The following is a 19,838-nucleotide window of genomic DNA, read 5'->3' on the forward strand; positions in this document are numbered from 1 at the left end:
TGATCCTCAAACTTGACTTTTTTAATGGATATATGGGTTTGGAAAAGAGTAATAAAGACCTAACTGAGATACCTCAATCAATAACTGTTATTGTTTGAAAATCTATAAGGAAAGGGTTAAAAAAAGAAAATTACCATGTCATATCAAGGGATTCCATAAGTTAAGTAATTTTATTTTGTTTAAAAAACAGCAACAAAAAAAACTTCATAACAATCTTTAGATTAAGTAATAGTCCATCCTCTCTATTGTAAAAGTATTGCACAGTAATCTCAAAATGGAAGGGGAAGATGCCGTGCAGAAATCTTCCCTTGTATTTCTGAGGGTCATCTGAGTTCGGCAGTAATATATCCATTTGCTTTTTGCTGAGGGTATGATTTATTGCATCCATAAAATGGTAAAGATATTCTAGAATAGTTTGATTTATATGAGCTGGGCAGAACTAGCAGATTTTTTTTTATTACAGGCAAGGGATTTGGTAATGACAATGTGAAGAATTCTAGTGATTAGCCAGTTTTAGCAGGATGGGGAGGCCAACATAATGAGAAACACAGTATAGCATAATGAAAATTATAATTGGTCAGGAACTCTTTTAATTGGTTATAACTCACTGGGGACTGCATTATTATTGAAGACATTACTGAAGATACAACTAAATGTGGCTTGGTTTGAGTAATTTAATGTATGTGGGTTTTTTAGGTTAAAAAGAAGAAATTTAAGTTAGACAAGGACAATGGACCTTCTTCTCCAGATAGGATGTTGACTATACCACACATCACTTATGACCACGTGGCGGAGGACAGGAAACCTCATTTCAATTTTGAAGCATATGAAAATTCTGGTAAGGAGTTCCATTATAAAATGCCAGTAATTGTAAGGGCTTCTATTATTATATTTACACACGAGTCCTTTTTAATATCTTTAGGGGAGAGGGACAAAACAAGCTCTTGCCATTCTAAAGGAAGAGTACTTCGCTTTTTGATTTTGATTGCTGGCTTGTCTGGATGAGATTTAACCATCATTTTAATGAGCATGCTCCACTGCAGACAAACTAAATCATTTGTCATTTCTTCCTGCCAGAAGAGCTACTGACTCTGAGGCTGGTGCACACATTCCCCAGTTCTGCAGTTGATTGAAACTTACTGTCAGCCTCTCCATGTGAAATTTACCCAGGATGTGTTTCTATTGTGCTTGTACCTGAACCAAAAAGGATTGACATGTCTTGGCTGCACTGAACATAGTCTGCTACATGAAACCATCCTGTGCTCCTGCCATCTGCTCAGTGGAGTAGGCCGTGAATCAACTTTTGAAAGCAGAAGTACTTAAGATAAATGTGGATCCGTCTATATTAAGCGTCACTGTACACTGTACCATTGTGCAGTATGAGGAAAAAGAAGAAAAAACTTTGACAATGACCTTATAATTAGAAGCTTATTTGTATTTGCTTTTGCTATAATGAACAAATTAAGTCTGAATTTACAATTTGGCTTTTTTGCAAATGTACCTTTCTTAGAAGTTTTTAATGTGTATTGCTCAAATGTTGGCAGCAAGAGTAGGGTTTAATTTTTATGGTGTGTTTTATTGATTGCAGATACCTTAAGTACTTATGTTTTTTTTCTGCTCAAACATTTGGCTGACCTGATTAAATGTAATGACCTTCAAAATAAGATAGCAATGTGGGCTGGCATCAGGCATATTTTAATTCCAGCAGAAAGTCTCACTTTCCACGTACTCTTTTGGTGTGCTTGTCTTGCATTTTTCTGCATCATCCATACTTTTCCACTCTTTCTTGGCCTCTGTTAAATAATGATTGCAAATTGCATCTGGTGGTAGAAATGTTAAAAGGTGGACAAATACTAAGCTTAGTGTGTGTCTCAGAATTTGAGTACAGACACCTTTCTTCAAAACAAGTGAAAGAACCTTACAAATGCTTAGATTCCACCTTTTATCATTAAATTTCTAAGCTGATTAAGGACAAAATGATTTGCTGGCAGCCTACTACTGCCAGTTTCAAAAATCAGCTCTATAGCTTTCAGTAGAAGGATTTTCTCTAATTTCTTCTGACACTTATCTTTTTTCTTTTTTATCTGTGTTCTGCTCTCTAAACTGTTACAAGTATACAGGACAAACAGGAATGTTAAAATTGCTTGGTAAGTTGAGGAAAATAATTCTATTTGTGGCATGCCAGCTTATGACAGTGTAATGTTTGCAGTGCTTTTCATGTGTGTCTAGTGCCATACAGTTTCTAAGAACTCTTTTGCAGCCAAGGAGATCTAGACAGACAAAAATGTGCATTCTCATGCTTGTAATCACAACTGCACCCACAGTTTCGAAGAGAAAAGTGAGCACTCATTTATATAAGTAGGTGATCTCCAGTGGGTTCTTTATACTTGAGAAAAATTGCTCATGTATATATAAGCAATAAAAAACCAATTTCCATATAAATAAAGTATTATTCATCCAGTAGTTATCTGAGCATATAGATGAGAATTCATTTCTAAATAAATAGACTAGCTGGAAGAAAACTTTCAGATTTCAGCCCCAGTGCTGTGCATTCTGAAATACATACATCTGTTCCTGTAAAAATGTGCTGTAGATATTTGTGAACAAATGGGGACCCATAAATTAAATAATTTATTTTACTGTTTGTCTAGATTCTGTGATCACTTAAGCAGCCATGTAGTCCTGTGATGTTTCTAATGTGCTTGCTTAGGCACTTTCTTAGCAATTGAGTGTTCCCCAAAGATTGTAGGACTGGAGCTAGGCCTGGGCAAAAGACCTCTGTGATTTAGTGTGAGTGCTGTGAGCCACCTGTAAGTTTTCTGCTCTGAATCCGCTAAGGACAACAGGGGCTTCTTTTCAGTGATCGGGTGCAAGGATGCTCAGGCGTTGAACAAATTGTCTGAAAATACAGGGGTCAATTTCTCCTCTGAACCCACATGGAACACAGGTGCAAATAAGAGGGTAAAACAGCGAAAACAAACTGAATCTCCTTAACTCCCTCTGATCAATCCTTGATTTGCCCATGTTCCAGTTTATCTTGGGGAAATATCAGAGGAGCTTTACCAGCTGTCATAGGTTCAGTTTCTATTTCCTAGCCAGGCAGCCTGAGCTCAGTGGACCTGAGAGATTACCTAACACTGTTCTCATAGCAACTCAAAGAAATAAAGAGGAGAGAGTGTAATTGTACTTACTGTGAATAAGATTACCTACACAGAAAACTGAAGCTGCCAAATCAAAAGTTCAGAAACAAGAAATTAAGAAGTACAAGAATACAGGATGCTCATTCAGCTTTAATTTGGCCTTCAGAAAGGCTGTAGTCACATATCCATATGCTACTTTCTCATATTCAGTAAATTTTTGGACTACCCACTTCTACTTCAGTCTTCACATTCCTGGATCATTCATCTGGCTTCCCCATCAGTATCCTTGGGCAACTAAAGGTTTCCAGCTTTTTCTCTCTTCCTTCTTTCTCCTGGTGTCATCAGTTCAGCAGAGACCCAGGAGTCGTGGCTGGAGCATGCTGTTGGGGTTTAAGAATGGCACTCCCCAATTTAGTATTCGCATTGAGACTCTCCAAACCCCTGAAATCTGGCCATAAAATAGTGTACTGTGAACAGTAGGAACCAGAGCAAGAGAGGTCTGACCTGTATGATGCTGCACACTTAGAAAAGGGAAAGACTTGAGAAATCTTAAAAGTCAGGAAGAAAGGGGCAAACATAGATTGATTTCCTCAAAATGGAACTAGCATGTAGGGAGGAATGTCTTGCAGCAGGTGACACTGCCATGAAGAATGGGTTTGGAGAGACAATGATGCCTCCTCAGTGGTGATTTAATATTCTGCCAGTGTGCACTCTACTAGTAGAGTTTCATACAAACTCTTTTCCACAGTAATTTTTGTGTCAGGTAGAACGTAGTATTTTAGGTATGTCTGCATCTCCTCAGCTGCCTGTCTGGAGCTTTTTAGCTTTTTCCTTTCCATTTTTTTTTTTTTTCTTCCCCTTCCCCCCCAAACATCTCTTTTTCATGTGCATCTCTACTCTGACTCAGATTGTCAGCGCTCCTGGCCATCCTTTTCCGCAGACCAGCAGTCTTCCAGTGCTCCTTCCTCACCAGGTAAAGCTCATAATATTTCATTGTTCCATCATGTTCCATCACCTTTGTTAATTACTAAATCTTTGCAATGCTCTGTCTGGAGTTGCCTGCTGTGGCACAGAAAATGTAGAGCAGTTTTTTTAAAAAAAGCATAGGCATTTCAGTAGAATTTTGCATTTGAAGGTTGTTCAGGTTGTAAATTGTAAATGTTAAAATAAATAAAGGGATTTTCTGCAGACCAGAGGTGTTTTCTAAGTGCATTAATGAAAACTCAGATTTTTCCTGGAAAAACTGCTTTAAAGTGTTTTAAATTTTTTGTCTGTGCTTGCAAAAGAGGAAGTGTAAAATATTTTCTGTCTTTCTAGCCAAATAGTCCACTACCAGAAATGCATCTACATACACGTCATATTGTATATAAAATTGTTGTGTTGATAATTCAGAAAAAATATCAGTAATTTCTTGTTACTGTGTTTATAATCCTTGATTGAAAATTCATAGAGCTGTAGAATGGTTTGTGTTGGAAGGCACCTTTAAAGGTGTGTAGCCCAACCTCCCTGCAATGAGCAGGGGCATCTTCAGCTAGCTCAGGTTGCTCAGAACCTGACCTTGAATGTTTCCAGATAGTTCAGAATTTCTGTTTTAAAGCAGGGGTTCTCCTATTGTGGGGAGTGTATTTTCTGTCCTTTCAAAGTAGTACTTGGCTTAGCGTTATCAGTTGGATAGTTGTGCCTGTTACCATAGTTGTGCTGCTACCCATAAAAAATAGAGAAAATAAAACTGGGGATCGTCTAAATTATTCAAACCATACTTTTGATACACAGTTTCATATTTCTGTTCACTCATTGTAATCCATTGAAAATTGTTGTCCAAAGTTTCCTTTTTTTTTTCCCCTTTAGCCTTCATATTAAGAAATTTAGTGTCTTTTCTAGCATAATTTTTTTAAAACACTGTTTTGTAAGAAAGACTTCTCCAAATTCAAATGGCTGTGAATTTATTTTAATAAGTAAAAAAATGTTGGTGTTTTGCTTGAGCCCTGTTTCAAGGCCCTTTGTGGCAGGGAAGCTCTCATTAAGGCTCTTTTCTTGGTTATGGTAATCTTAGAAATTTTAAAAATAGAGAGAAGGAGATACTATGTTTGCCTCATACTAATCAGCTCTTCATCTCTGTATGCTCAGAGAGAGGTTGAGACACAGTCTTGAATCCTGGTTCCTTTTTCATTGTGCCAATCCTTCTCTCCCCTCCCATGAAACTGAAAAGCAGTAACTGAATGATCCAAGAGAAGCTGTTTCTGCAGATCCATTTGTGCAGTGTGTGTATTGTATCCCTCATAAGCACTGTTTGGTGACTGTTCAGCAAAAACTAAATGGTTTTAGATTCAGCAGTTTTTATCACTTGCTGTCAGGAAAACTTAAAAGTTTGTGAGTCCTCCTTTCTTAGAAATTGGGAAAGTTATTTATATCTTGTATAAACGAGAACAGTGAAAATTAATTTAATGAAAGCTAAAACAAGTCTGTTTGAAAGGCATTTTGCTGCATATCTGAATCTGGAATTATTTTGCTGGTTTCACAGTCACTGTCTTGTATGATGGCTACAGCAAAGGGATTAAATAGTATGATACTAAAACCAGAAATTGAAGCTAACATTTCCTAAAATATACAACAGAATTTTCAGTTTTAAGCGTTGCAAGTGGCTTATGCTTGTAATAATTGTATCTCCTAGCACTTGTCTTATTTATTTATTTATTTATTTAAAACTGTAATTTCAGACTTCATCCTTTCCTGTTACAGTTTCTGGAGAACAGATTTCCTTTTGTAATTTTGGACAGCTCTGTGCCTAATGATATAATAACATTTTGTCATCTTCTTATTTGTAAAAGTTCAAATCAATTTCTTCCGTATGAAGATACTAATTAGTGGAGTAAAATGATTGTAATTTTAAAAAAAGTTTCATGATATCCCCACTTCTATTCTCATTAACTATCAATTACTTTTAGGTTATCTGTTTCTGCTGTATTCCTTTAGCTTTTGTGTGGCATTTTGGCAGGGCTTTTTTTGCTTTTATAATAAAAAGTATTTTATTTTATAGACAATAACATACTAGAGATTTCATAAATTACTACATTATAATTATTTTATTTGAATGTTCCAGCCAGCTACACAGAAAAAGGTTTCTATGAGGGTGCCTATGAGTTATATGGAATTTAACCTGGTTTTATTCTCTGTAAATTCATTTACAGTCATGTAAACCACACTAGTTGTTTTAGTTATATGCAGATTTTGTGGCTTCTCTAGCAAATGCTAGGAGCAAGCACTTACTGTTTTTAATGTTAGTCTGGCAGAATTTCGGAACATGAGTTTAAAAATGAAATCTGTAACACTGTGCCTAATTTCTTGGATGCATGAAAGTGGTGACATGCAAATAACTTTGTCACTAAAACTTTCGATATCTGAAGTTCTATAAAACAACCTTCCCAGTAAGGACCTCATCTTGGATGAACTGAAGATCTTGCCACCTACCTGTCTTGTGTCTGAGGGCAAAGATGAGGCATCCTTGTGCCTAAGTTTTAGAGGGAACCAGCACACTGGCTCAGCCAGTGTGTGTGACAGGAGCTGACTTGCTCACTGTGAGAATGCCTATGCTCCTGTGTTGATCTAGGCCTGGTTTCTTGGTCCTATAGTTAGAGTAATTACACACCAGAATCTGGTATAAACTAAAACGTGAGGTAGAGATGATATAAAAGGGAACTGTTCTTGTCACTGAATTACACTCGTGCACTGTTGCTGTAGAGTGGTGGTCCATGGTATGGCTGAGTATTGCACAATAAGTTTTAAAATGCACAAAGCCTTCTGTCATATTGATACTCAGTAGCCTAGTGTATAAGGAGTGTGAAAAAAAATAGTTTTAAATCTTCAGCAGAAGTTGAAATGCTTTGGGTAGAAAAAGAGTTAAAATTTTGCTTTTCATGAACTCTGCAATTTTTGGTAGTAACTTCAGTTTTCAATATTCTGTTAAAATGTACAGTATTTCAGATATCCAGATGAGTGGTAGTCAAATGCTATTGGTTTAAACTGCTATCTGCCTGTTTTTTCACAGTGAAAAAAAACCCAGCGTTTTTAGATGTGAACACAGGACCCTTCATCAGGACCAGCAGCTTTGCCGATGAGCTTGACCTGGAGGGTGAGACACTGCTGACCCCAATAACTCACATCTCACAGTAAGTCAAGGCTGTTGAATTGTGCATTAGTTGACTTAGACAAGAGAAGCCAATTCAGGTGGGAGGAGCTGAAATATGGAGCTGATAGGGCTATCTCAGATATTTGCGTCAGACTCTTTTTACCTTGAAGTTGGTGTGTATTCTGTTCTGAGTGCCAGTAAATCTTCATGTTGACCTAAAGAAAAGTTCACTTGGTTCTGACACAAGGCTTTAGTTTTCAGCTAATGTCTCTGGGCAGCTGGTGGCTGATACCATCACGATTTTTCCACAGAGACAATGTGTGGGAGTTCTTGCCTGGTGAGAGCTGTATTACTCCCTCCACGATTTTCCAGTGAAATAGGTGTAAAATGCAAATTTTAAATACTATTTGTATGAAACACCATTTCAGTAGCACCTTCTCTAATGGTCAAATGATGTTCTACATTGGAAGAAAAGCTCTGTTTGATCATTATTACTGCTTTATTGTATATAAAATGATCTGGAATGGACCTGGGGTTTTTTCTGTCTTTTTCCTTTTAAAAGAAGATTTCCCACTTGTGTTTTATGCTAAAATGTTATCTTCAGGTTCTCAGCTTCTAAAAATTTGAGAATTGCAAAAGATTTTTCTTCACACGCCTTTAAAAATAAATTTTCTGTCATTGTTTAATTCAAACTCCTGAAAAATGGTTATTATTTGCCACAGTACATGTGTCATAGTATGTCGTCTAGCACAGGAAAAACATTCTTTTGCCTCTGGTTTCTAGAAATCTGAGGATTTCTGCAGTGAAACCACAGATGAAAATTCTTGGCATTCTTGTATTTCTGAGGTAGAAAACATGTAGAAATGCCTGCTGACAATTTTCAGACCTTCTTTCTATACCGCATAAATAGCAGAGAAACACAAATGTACTTTTTATAGCCATTTTGTAAGGGCATTTATGAAAAAAAAAAAAAAAAAAAAGGAATAAGTTTGGGTGGAATTTTCCCTGCCCCTAAATAAAGGTATTAGCATTTTCATCTGAATCACCCAAATGTACATCTGTTTGTAGGCAGAGGATTTAGGAGACTTGTATTCTGGAAGATTTCTTAGTGGTACAAGCAGGAGGAGGAAGTCATAAATTTCCTCAAGCCACAGACAAGAACAATGGAGCAACAAAACCAGATCTAGATGTTTTCTTTGTGTAGCTTTTTTATAACCTTAATTTACCACAACATTGCAGGCTTTCTTTAAGAGAAATAAGCTTTGATGCTAGGAGTTTTCATGATCCTTTTTGGGTTGGCAATTATTTAGTTATTTTTCATTGATAGTTTTCAAATAATGTGCTTCATCTCTTTAAAGTTTAACTTGTGTAGCAGCTGAGATTTTTTTTCCTACTTGTTGGAGGCCTTAGGATATAGGTGATGTGTATCAGCTGAAGAACTGTACCAAATTAACATCCTATTCTATCAGAAACTAGGATATTTCTTTTTTCCTTTCTTAATTTTTAGTTGTAACCTTTGTTGAAATCTCCCTAGATTGCTCTGAGTCGTGACTGATGGTACAAAACTTGTCCCCATATGTGGCTTGAACTGAGTCTCCACTAGGGTGGAAGAAAATGGAAGTCATTGTTTCTTTTAAGACTTTGCATTTAGATTCACAAGTGGATTAATTGGATGAAATGGAAAACTGGATAAAATATTGTTGAAAAGCATCTCTTTGAAACATGGGTACCCAAATGTTGTAGAGCCTGAGAGCTGTTCACTTAGAAGTTCGTCTGTTTTGTGTGCAATTTATTAAAAATTCTGAAACAATGCCAGATCAGCCTGTAGATATAAGGGTTTGTCAAATAGTGAAAACCTTGTGTTTTGTGAGGTCAGTTGGACTACTGGCTTTCAGGCAACATATATTCTCAAATATTGAAATGAAAAACATTTCAGTGTTGGTTTGGCTGTTGATTTGTGCATTCTGCTTGCATTTGAGGTGGTTGAAAAGCAAGTTGCTGTGCTGTGTGTCTCTGGGTACCTGTGTTGCTGGATGCTGAAGACCAGTCCATTTCCATCAGTTATTTAGAAAAAAAGCATTTTAAGCTTTAGACAAATGCTTCATTTCAAAGTCTTGGGAAACAAATATTTATAAGCTAGTTTCAGATGTTACTAGGATTTGCCTGTGAGACATGTGGGCTTAGATTTAAGGGTCAAATTTAGAACTGTGCATTAAATATATCTCAGTGTGCAAAGCCACATGATAACTTTCTGTATAATGAAAATGGTTAGCCATTTCAGGTCTGTATCTGTGTGCGTTTATAATTCAAGCTCTGAAGTTATACTGTGCCTGAGAAAATCTAGGATGAATTATTTTGTTCTGATGTCCCCAGGTGTGAAGCATTTTATTTCCTTAAATCACATATAAAGTTATGATTGCTCCAGATTTTTTGATAAGGAAATAGGCAACCATATGAAAGTACCTGACAAAATTACAACATCAGCTTTATTACATAAAAGTCAATTAAGTGAGAATATATCCAGTTTCAGGTCTTAAAAGCAATTCATACTCCATCAGAGGAACAGAAACATGAAAATAGTTTCAGAATTGGAAGCATAATGTAAGAGACTTGACCTAAGGATGCTTGGATTTGGGATTAATAGAACTATTTCCAGGTCAATTATGTGTTTATTGCAACATATGCATTAGCTTATCCATTAATCACAGAAAGGTGGCTCCAGAATAAGCATTATTTTTTTTGGAACTCATAAATACATGAGTAAATTTTACAGTGGTAATTTGAGACATCCAACTAGAAAGTGACTTTTAGTTGACAGTATGAAAAATATTTCCTTTTGATGGGTAGTATAAATATGTCAGAAGTGTGGGGTACCTACGGTGTTACTGACAGGCAAACACTTGGCTTTGTTGTGGCTTAAAAAATGAATGAGGTTGTTAAGTTTTTTTTCCTAACTTGTATTAGTTCCTGGATAGTAAATGCCATTGGTGATAAAGGGCTTTATGCTTCTAGGCCTAAAGGTTCCTTTAAATTAAATTTCATTGCTCTGCTAGTTTATGCAAAAATTAGTTTCTTTTGGTGAAAGTAGGTGCATATTCTCACTGAATGTAATAGTGCTAGTTTTGTGTCAAATACTAAAAATGAAGGTATGGGGTTTTTTTGCAGGATGTATGTCTGACTGTATTTTAAATCTGTTTTGAAATAAATATTTTATTAAATGTAGCTATATTTCTGTGGAATTGCAAAGGGGAAATCTTTCACATGGAAAGATTACTGTAGGAGTTAACCACTGTCACTACCCATTTGAAGAAACAAAAATAATAAATGAAAGCACATTGAGGCCTGATGTTCAAACAGTAAAGTTATACAAATGTCAAAGAAAAACTGATCTGCAGCAGATGCATGCAGAAATATAGAATAAGATAGCAGTGTGTGTGGGGGTGACTGTTCTTTTCTTGCTACATGAGAACTCTTAGGAGCAGAAGATGCAGATTGAGCAGAGCCGTTTGTGTTATGAGCTGTCACAGATCTCACCTGTAAAATGATCTGTAACAGTTTAAAGAATGCAATACACAGTGTTTTTTGTGATAAAACTTGGCCCTTCAGTGCTTTGTTTAATGCTTGTTGTGGCCTGTTCTGTTGTAAAAGTGAAATAGAAAACTGATCTGCAGCAATAATGCTTCTCTCCGTTAGACTTCTCACTGGTTTATTTCTCTCTAATCAGTTTGTTCCCCCATTGTCTCCTGGTCTCTGCTTCACTTCTTTGGGTTTTTTGTTTTATTTGCATTTTAAGGCAGTGAAAAATCGATGCTACTTGTAGCTGAGCCTCAGCTACCAAAAGGGTATCGCTCTGTGTTTGTGTACTTGTTTAATTTCAGCGTTACTGTGGATCCAGCTGAGCACACGTATTTCTGGCTGTAAGCCGTTGCTAACATTGCACATTTGTGATCCTGTTATTGTCTGAATCAGCATAACAATAATTCTTGATGTTTTAATGGCTCTTCCCCACATTTCGTGGACCTCTTTATTGGAGTGGTGAAAACACCTTTAATTAGTTAAGCGTTGGTTATGTCTGTAAACATATAAAATAATTGCTTTCCTGCAATGGCATACTGATGTCATTTTAGATTTAATATGGTGGGCTTGCACTAAAAGAAAGCTTTACATTGCAAACAAGAAGCACTTCCTATTTGTTATTAAGTGTATTTCCATCCTGAAAAAATCCGTGTTGTGAAATCCTCTACTCTCTCCATCACATCTTGAGGGTGGTACAGAGCCTTTTAGACATTGTATTAGGAGTAAGGGGGAGACTCCAGTGGTGGAGGTGTTTTTAAAAATAAACCCTTAGTTATTAAATAGCAACAATTAAGCAAAGAGATTTACAGCTTCTTAATAATTTCCAGAACAAGAGGAAATGATAACAGATTATTTTTTCTGAATGATTGAAATTAATGCTTCGGAACACTTTGAAATATATTTGAAATATTTGAAATAAAGGGTGCTGATAAACACTGAGTGCTGTGTCCATGGTGCTGCAGTTACCACTGGCTTTTATTGGAATTAATATTTTTTTTCCCCTTCTGTTTTTATTAAGTGTTCTGTGTTTTAATTGTCAGCATATAGTTTGTTGGCATGAAGTATAACCTCATTGCCTAGAAAAAGCAGTACTGTATGCGTCTTCTAATGGTCTCTTTTCTTTTGGATTATCGGGGAGTGGAATCCCTCTTTGCTTTGATTTGCTAACTCATATTGTAGAAGATTCCTCCTTTTATCTTCCTCTTTTATTCCAAAATGACCCTCTGAAGTCTGAGCAAATATTTCTTTTTTGTTCTCAAATGGACCAGATGGAACAGCTGACTTCTGCTGTCAGAAGAATTCCTTCTGAAATGCTGTTAACAACATTTAAACCGTGATTTCCATGGGGTCCATTTTATCATTAATGACAAGGCATGTTTGAAGAATAGCAGTGATAGCAACTATGTAAGAACATGCTTAAGACCAGAGCTTGATGTTCCAACATCACTGGTTACTGTCACGTGCTGTTATTCCAGTCATTTACTTGACTTGCAACAGGAAAGGCCTCAGTGCTTACTGTACAGTGGGCAGTATCCCTTTTTCATTTGGCACGTTTCAGTATGTTGTCAAACTCCCTTAGGAATGCTGCTTACAATCTGTTGATTTAATAGTTTACTAAAAAGGGGAGGACTGTTTCCCTGAGTTATTCCCTTTGGTATGGAATAGTATCATTTTATCCTGTGTTTTCATTATAAATTTACAATAAACTTGGCCATAGAAATTGACCCTAGAACTCTAGATGTGTCAGGAATCTGATTTTTTCATCTATTCAGTTGCTGTGAGAGACACTTGAGGATATGAAGTTTCCCTAAAGCTGGTTTAACAAGCAGTCAGGAAAGTTCCCTTTTTTCAGCAGGAAACTCCAGAAGGGTTGTAAATAAGACACTATACTGATTGCAGTGTCATCATCCCATTCTGATTTCTCATTGCAGGTTGTAAGGGGAGAGCAAAAGAGCTGTGGCAGTCTAGTCCTAAATACGGCTAATCCCTTAAGTAATCTGTGATCAACGCGGTACAGTCATCAAAGAGGAGCCAAAGGATCTCTGATTTAAGAAATCATTAGTTTGCTGTTAATCCCAGTCGTAGGGGACTGCAGAGCTTGTCAGCAGCTCAAGAGCTGAGTGGTTGTAATAGAGCAGGACATCGGCAAACTTCTGTCTTAAATGCTGAAAGGCAAATGAGTATTTCGGTGTGTTCATCATGGTTTATAAGAACTTTATTTCTGTCTTACAAGTATTGACACTAGCTAGAAGCAGTGCCAAAATAGCTATGGCATAACCTTTGTAGCAGTGTGGTAATAGTCTGATTATCGTGCATTTCTGTGTGTAGGTTTACTGTGAGTTCTTCACCACTCCTGAAAAGAACTGTAGCCACTGCTGTGCTGAGACAAATGTGAACTTGTTGCCAGGTGCTGTTGCATCTGGATTTATTTAATCTATCATCCTGTGCCTCAGTTGGAAACTCTTTGAGTTGGGGACTGCTTGTGTTTGGTATCTAACAGGTGGGATCCCTGCACACAAACTCTTTCTGTGTTCTGCATCTGATGTCTGCTACAAAGTTGGCTAAAGTTGACTGATTGTGTCTTCCATAACACAGGCAGTTATTTACAATATTAATTTTTATATGTGGATTACCTGAGATGTGCTGAAGACTTGGGCAGATCTTCATGGTGTCTTATTTCACTCTTGACACTGTAGCAACTGCGATGCTTCCAGCAGTGCAGTAAGTGATGTGGCGAACATCTGTCCCATGTGGTTACTTGCCTCTTTTATCTTTAGGGAGAAGTTCTTGTGTCCTTTGGTGGGTGGTTGCTTTTCTCATAGATTAGATAGAGTGTGTAATTTACATCTATAGGTCTGAAGACCAGAAGGGATAATTAGATCATTCCCTTTGATCTTGTAAGAGACAAGCTGTAACACTCCATCAAGTTGCAGCATTATTGTGCTGTGTTCTTAATATGAGCAAAAACACAATAAAAGAATTGTATTAAGGACTGAACATGATGAAAAAGTTCAGGCAGGAACCTACACTTTGCAATTTCGTGTCTCTTTTTTTAAAATGTTATTTTATGTTTTTAATGTTAACTTTCTATCTGTATATTTATTGCAAAGGGAAGTGCTATCATATACTGGTGCTACTATTTGCCAGAAGTCAGTACTGGACAAATACATGCCTTATTAGAGTTTACAAACCTGTATGAAATAAAATACTCTCATGATCTTTTCTCTGGTACTGCAGATTGTCACTGATGTATTCAAGTGCAGTGTAAAATTACTGTTTGGCTATTTTATGTTACTGACATGGTATAAAAGTAATGTGTTGTACACTTTTCCTAGTGTACAAACCATCTAGGCAGAAGCTAAGATAGCTTAGCTATTTCTTTTGTGTTGCAGATGAACATTGCATTCCTTGGTCTCCAAGTGCTGGTTTACATCTTGATTGATGTCAAGTAATTAAACCAGACTCCAGCTGCTTAGTGATTCAGAAGTACAAGGGTCCTATGCTGTAAAAACAACAAGCAACTCCCCACTTACTAACTTTTATCATTGTTTACTTTGGGCATCATGCAGAATAATAAGTGCAAAACTTTTTTTTTTTTTTTAAATTGAATTCCTTTTATTGAGAAAATAAAAATACCCCACTTTTATCTTAATATTTTAAAAAGTTAAATTTATGATCATCTTAACTCCAGAATTAAAGTTCGAATTAAAATTTCTTGAATATATTATCAGTACCTTTTTCTTATTAGCCTAATTTCACAGTATTTGGCAAAGAAATAGTGCAGTTGCAGGGTTTTTTCAGAAGTAAATGCTGCTGTCAGTATGACCAGTACCCATTTCAGACTAAATGTAGTATTTTCCTCCTCCTGTACTCCTCTGGAAATCCTATTACAGCTTGATATGTTAAAGAGTCTTTTCTGCAGCTGCTGTTTCTGATCACTATTGATGACTTTTTTCTGAAGTTAAAAACATGGTCAGGTATGATTAACACCCTACTGACGTAGCAAACCTTACTGCAATGGAAGATTTTGTTTTAAACATTCGCCAAGTCCATGGCAGAGCTGTAAAGCAGTGAGCTCTGTGCGTCATCTCGGATGCTGGATGTGTGAAGTGCAGTGTGCATGGCCTTGGGTGCTTGCCCTGGACAGAGAGCCCATTGGAGGTCATGGAGCTGTTGACTGAAATTTGCTTTCTTCATGTAACTGCAAGGACTGAATATAGTTGTGATTTCACTCAGGGTCTCAGGAACTTTGTCATTCCCTTGTGTAGAACTGTATGTTTTGTTTTACTTCTAGCAGGAAGTTCAGCTGGGAAAAACTGAAGTATTTTCATTGTCTTCCAGACAAAATACCTTAAATATCTTACACTAGTTGTCAGTCTGTTAGCAAACTAAAGCTAAGCACCTGACCTGTTCCTTGTGTTTGTGTTTTGGTCTGTGTTTTTCTCAGGTTCCTGTATCCCACCCAATTCTGTGGTTACTGAGTGCCCTTTGGGATAAAAATAAATACAGAAGCTAGTCATTGCTATGTCTGGTTACTCCTCTATGTCTGACTTTCCCAAGGAAAACTGATGTCTTTCTGTTCATTTTCCCCCTTGTTTCTCCACATGTAAGCTGTACAGGTATAATGTCAAAAGGAAATGGATCAGAAAGTGGTAACTGGTGGTGGTGGTGGCCTGTCTTCATGTCCTTTTGGTCAGGGGCCTGCCCCACAGCTAAGTCCTATCTCCTGTGTAGCCAAGTGTCATTGGTACAGAAATGTCACTGAAAAAGGGAGTTATTGGGAGTGGTATAGCTCCCAGGGACTTGATCTTTTAGGAATTTTGGGCCCCTAAAAAGTTGCAACCTTGAAAATAGAGGCAGAGAATGTTCAGTGTGACACAATGTCCTGCAGAGAGGCGGAGAATTGAGCAGAGCACAGCAGAAACGTAACAATCATTATGTGAGTCTTGGTTTATGAGAGGTTGTCGTGTTGCCTTTTGTAGGTGCAGTGTTTTTTTGAGGGATGGCATTTTCAAGCAGGCTAGATCCATAATACACGCTGTGTATGAATGGAAAACACCAGGCAATGTCAGAAAAGTTTTATGGTCACTACGAAACAAACCCGAAGGGCAGAACAGAGAGCTGTATCTCACACTTGGAAATTGCTTGTTTGTCTGTGTCTGACAGTAAGTTCACTGTCTTGAAACCTTTAACATACGGGCAGTGAAACCACTTGAACTCTCCCCGTGACTTCTTTTTTTCCCCTGTAGTACAGCTTTTAATTTGGAAAGAAGTTTTTTTTGTTGGTTTGTTGGTGTTTGTTTGTTTGTTTTTCTAATCAATACCTGTTTAGGCACTGGCTAGAATTTAAGAATGGCTTATAGATACCAAAGTCATACTAGGGCTGCTGAAAATTTGACACCAGTGTGTATGCGATTTAATTTTTATTTTTTTTAATAAAAACAAACAACAAATTGTGAAAAAACAACTTTGTTTAAGGTTATTGTTTTATTACAGAAATAAGTCTAGTATTTAAAAAATAGTTCCTCATTTTTATGTGATGATAGAACCCCAAAGTATCTCAACCTTCCTTAATATGGTGTAAAGAAAAGTACTAATTGAGTTCTAGAACAACCAATTTTCCATGCAGGCTTTCTCCATGCAGGTTAGTCTCTCCTAAAGGACTGCTGAACCTGAGGTTCCTTATTCAAAAAACAGTCTGCATTAAGGCTGGGATCCAGAAGTGGTCAAACTGAGCATAACTCTTCTCAAGTTGTAGCTTTGGTATGATGGAGTTCACAGGTATTAGGCAGTGGTGAATGATTTGAAAATCCTCACAATGCATTATTTTAAAGTTGATTTTAACATAAAACACAAGTTTGTCTTGGTCTGTCATCCAGGCTGTGGGACTTGCAGAATGATCTAAGTTTTCTGCTTAGATGCTAAGTTTTCTGATCTAAGTCTCCCTTTCGTTAGTGCCATGAGCTGGCAGCAGTGCTTAGCTGACCACAGTTAGGGTGAAAACCAGAAGAAACAAGCTTTGTATAAAGCATTTCTTATTCACCGAGGTCTGCAAGTCAGGGGTCAAATTCCCTCCATTTTTGAGTGAGAAGTGTTCAAGAGCTTTGTGTTGGTAGTACAGGGAGACTGACAAGGTGAAATGCATCCTTCTCATCTCCCATCCTACCTAAAGTTGAGGATGCTGAGCTGCCACATGTATGTGCTTTCATTGTGTTGGTACCCCAAAACTCCATTCTGGATTTAGTCCTGCTGTGGTTGGCTGGCTGTATGCATTCAGACAAGTAAAATGAGTCCTGTGTGGAGATGTTCTGCTTTACCAGCTCCTCCTGAAAAGGGACAGAGACAGAAAGCTCAGTTTGAAAGCACTACTCTATCTTAGCACACTGTAGAGGAAAATTTGGCAAACTGGGGTAAATAAACACCATCTGTTTTGAGAAAAAAGTCACACTCTGATCTTGACAAATTCTGGTTCAGCAGCACAAACATTACTTTCTCCTCTATCTTCTCTTTCCACCCTATATTCTTAGCTATTTTTAAAACTGTGCAGCTTTTAATGGTTCTTGTTATTATCAGTTCCTTAGAATAAATAAGTACTGCAGGGGGAATAGGAAGTCAGGTGCAAGATTAAACAGATTTTACAAAACTTCATCCATGTTCTAACTGTGAGAAATACATTAAGAAGTTGAAATGCCAGTCACCCTTCTTCTGTTTTTTTAATGACTTAGTACTTCAGAATGTTTAGGCTTTGTGAGAAATGTCTTTATTTAGAAGGAAAGGTAAAGATTTGCATGTATGCTTTGTCCTAGAGGATTTGTACCGTGGTTGGTGTACATAGGGCCTGATGCCAAGGACCGGAAGATACTATACAAGAAATCGCTGTATTTGAGTCCTAAAATGGCTGCTGGGATAATAAATAATGGAGGGTTGCAACCACAGAATATTTGTTCTTCAGTGAATTTAGAAAGTGTTCTCAGTCTGTCTGCTTTTTATTTTAGAAACCTAACCCAGCCATGTCTGTGTAAAAATTTTAGATACTAATATGGAATTTGTGGGGGGTTTTTTAGTGGTTGTTTGTTTTGGTTTTGTGGTTTGTTTTTTTTTTTTTTTAGACCACCCACATTGGGCACCTGCCAGGTCTTCTGGGGTACTTCCTTTGCTTTGCAGGACTCTGAGGTTTTCTGTAAGTGTGTGTGCTGGGTCTCATCCATTCATCATTATTACATCTTAATGTAGGTCTCAGGTTTGCTAAATTATGTTAAATCACTTCCATATTGAAACACATGAATGATTTTAAATCACTGTGTGCTGCAAACAGCAGGATCAGATTATTAGAGCTCTTAATTGTGTCTGTCTTTATGTCTGAAAGCTTGAAAGCTTTTGGTCTTTTGCAGTGAATTATGAACTGGCAAATAATGTGTACTATAGGCCTTCCAATCTTACCACCAGTGGCACATTTGAGATGTGGTACAACTAGGAACTCTTTTTCTGAGGGAAGCACAGTTTAAAGGTATGAACTTCTCACAAAAACAGTTAAATATAAGTCCATAGCTAATGGAACTGTGGTCAGTATAGTTTGTAGATCCCCTGAGAGAGGAATGAATTATTAGAAATATTTGGATGGCAGGAGTCTCTCACTTGTTAATTATATTTTTACGCATGCAAGGTGTCCCTGTGTCAGAAATATCTGAAAGATTAAAAGAAAAAAAATCAACAGAGAAAGGGAGACAAGGAGAAAAGCAAGCCAAGAGTCTGGAGTGTGAGAATATTCACATCTGAATTGCAAGTTTCAAGTTCAGTTCCTACCTGATTAGGCAGGGCATTTTTGTAGATTGCAGAACATATAAAAATGCAGTAGATAGCTCTGCAGAGTTACACTTCATGGAGAAAACGTTAAGAGAGCACGTGGCAGTAGTGACAGACCTGGTATAGAGACTGAAAAAAGAGGAGAGGGATTTGATAACAGCAAAACAAAATGAGTCAGAAAGCTGTACCTTAGTTACTGACTTACCCTTGTCCTGTCTGTGCTTCCTCTGGTCAGCTTCTTGAAAGGCTAGAGCACTACAAATGCCTAAATGAATTGGTTTTAGGGAGGGTTGGAGAGGAAGGGGACAAATCTTGGAGATGCTGTGGTGAAGCAGATGAGTTGTGGGAGAATGAGAGAGGGGGAAAAAGAGTAATTGAAGGATGTAAGCTTCAGTGAACAGGAATAGTCATATCAGCAGTGACAGAAGGAGGAAATGAGCTCAGGATATGGGAGAAAAGTTGGCTGATCTTGGTGATACCATTGGACATGCTTATGTTTGGTATGCAATACCTTTAATTCTGTTGGAAAAGTGGTGTATTTCAGAGTCAAAACATTACAGTTGGCTTGATTCTTATTTTTCAGATATTAAATTTGTGATGCTGCATTCTAGACACCTTGGTACTCCTCTAGGAACTGCATGGTTGTGGATGTGTATTCAGAAGAAAATTCAGGAAATTCATTATTTTTTTCCTCCTATGTTTCTATCCAAATAATTTTAAAAGTAAGTGTATATCCTGTATATGCCTTGAACCTCTGGTGTCCTTTGAGAATTTTCCCTTGGTAGTATTGTTTGTTGGACATGTAGGCTTCTATATCCAGAGGTGCTTGTGAGTTACACTGTATGTCTGACTCAGTGAGGTTACCTTAGAGTCTTGTTATATGATTTCATATAATTAATTTTATAACTGAAATATAGAGCCACCAAGATGATCAGAGGGACAGAACACCTCTCCTATGAGGAAAAACTGAGAGAACTGGGATTGTTCAGCCTGGAAAAGAGAAGGCTTCATGGTGACCTAATTGCTGCCTTCCAGTACCTGAAGGGAGCCTAAAAGAAAGATGAGAGAGGGACTTTGTACAAAGGCCTGGAGTGACGGGACAAGGGGGAATGGTTTCAAGCTGAAAGAAAGTAGGTGTAGATTAGATACTAGGAATAAACTCTTTTCCGTGAGGGTGCTGGGGCACTGGCATA

General features: G+C 37.3%; 1 protein-coding gene across 4 annotated transcripts in view; it reads left to right on the top strand.

Moving 5' to 3' along the window:
• KCNQ1 (potassium voltage-gated channel subfamily Q member 1) overlaps positions 1–19,838 on the top strand; it is a 337,444-nt gene that overhangs the window by 102,171 nt on the left and 215,435 nt on the right. For 2 of the 4 annotated variants that reach the window (XM_050336522.1, XM_050336523.1), the window contains exons 10-13: positions 697–838; positions 2,121–2,147; positions 4,048–4,113; positions 7,186–7,306. In XM_050336522.1, coding sequence (XP_050192479.1) covers positions 697–838; positions 2,121–2,147; positions 4,048–4,113; positions 7,186–7,306 — 356 coding nt within the window. The remainder of the gene's footprint in view (positions 1–696; positions 839–2,120; positions 2,148–4,047; positions 4,114–7,185; positions 7,307–19,838) is intronic. The other 2 variants (XM_050336525.1, XM_050336524.1) reach the window with 2 other exon arrangements.

The sequence above is a fragment of the Myiozetetes cayanensis genome, unplaced genomic scaffold, assembly GCF_022539395.1.
Source record: "Myiozetetes cayanensis isolate MyiCay16 unplaced genomic scaffold, myiCay2020 scf6-25, whole genome shotgun sequence".
Taxonomy (NCBI): domain Eukaryota; kingdom Metazoa; phylum Chordata; class Aves; order Passeriformes; family Tyrannidae; genus Myiozetetes; species Myiozetetes cayanensis.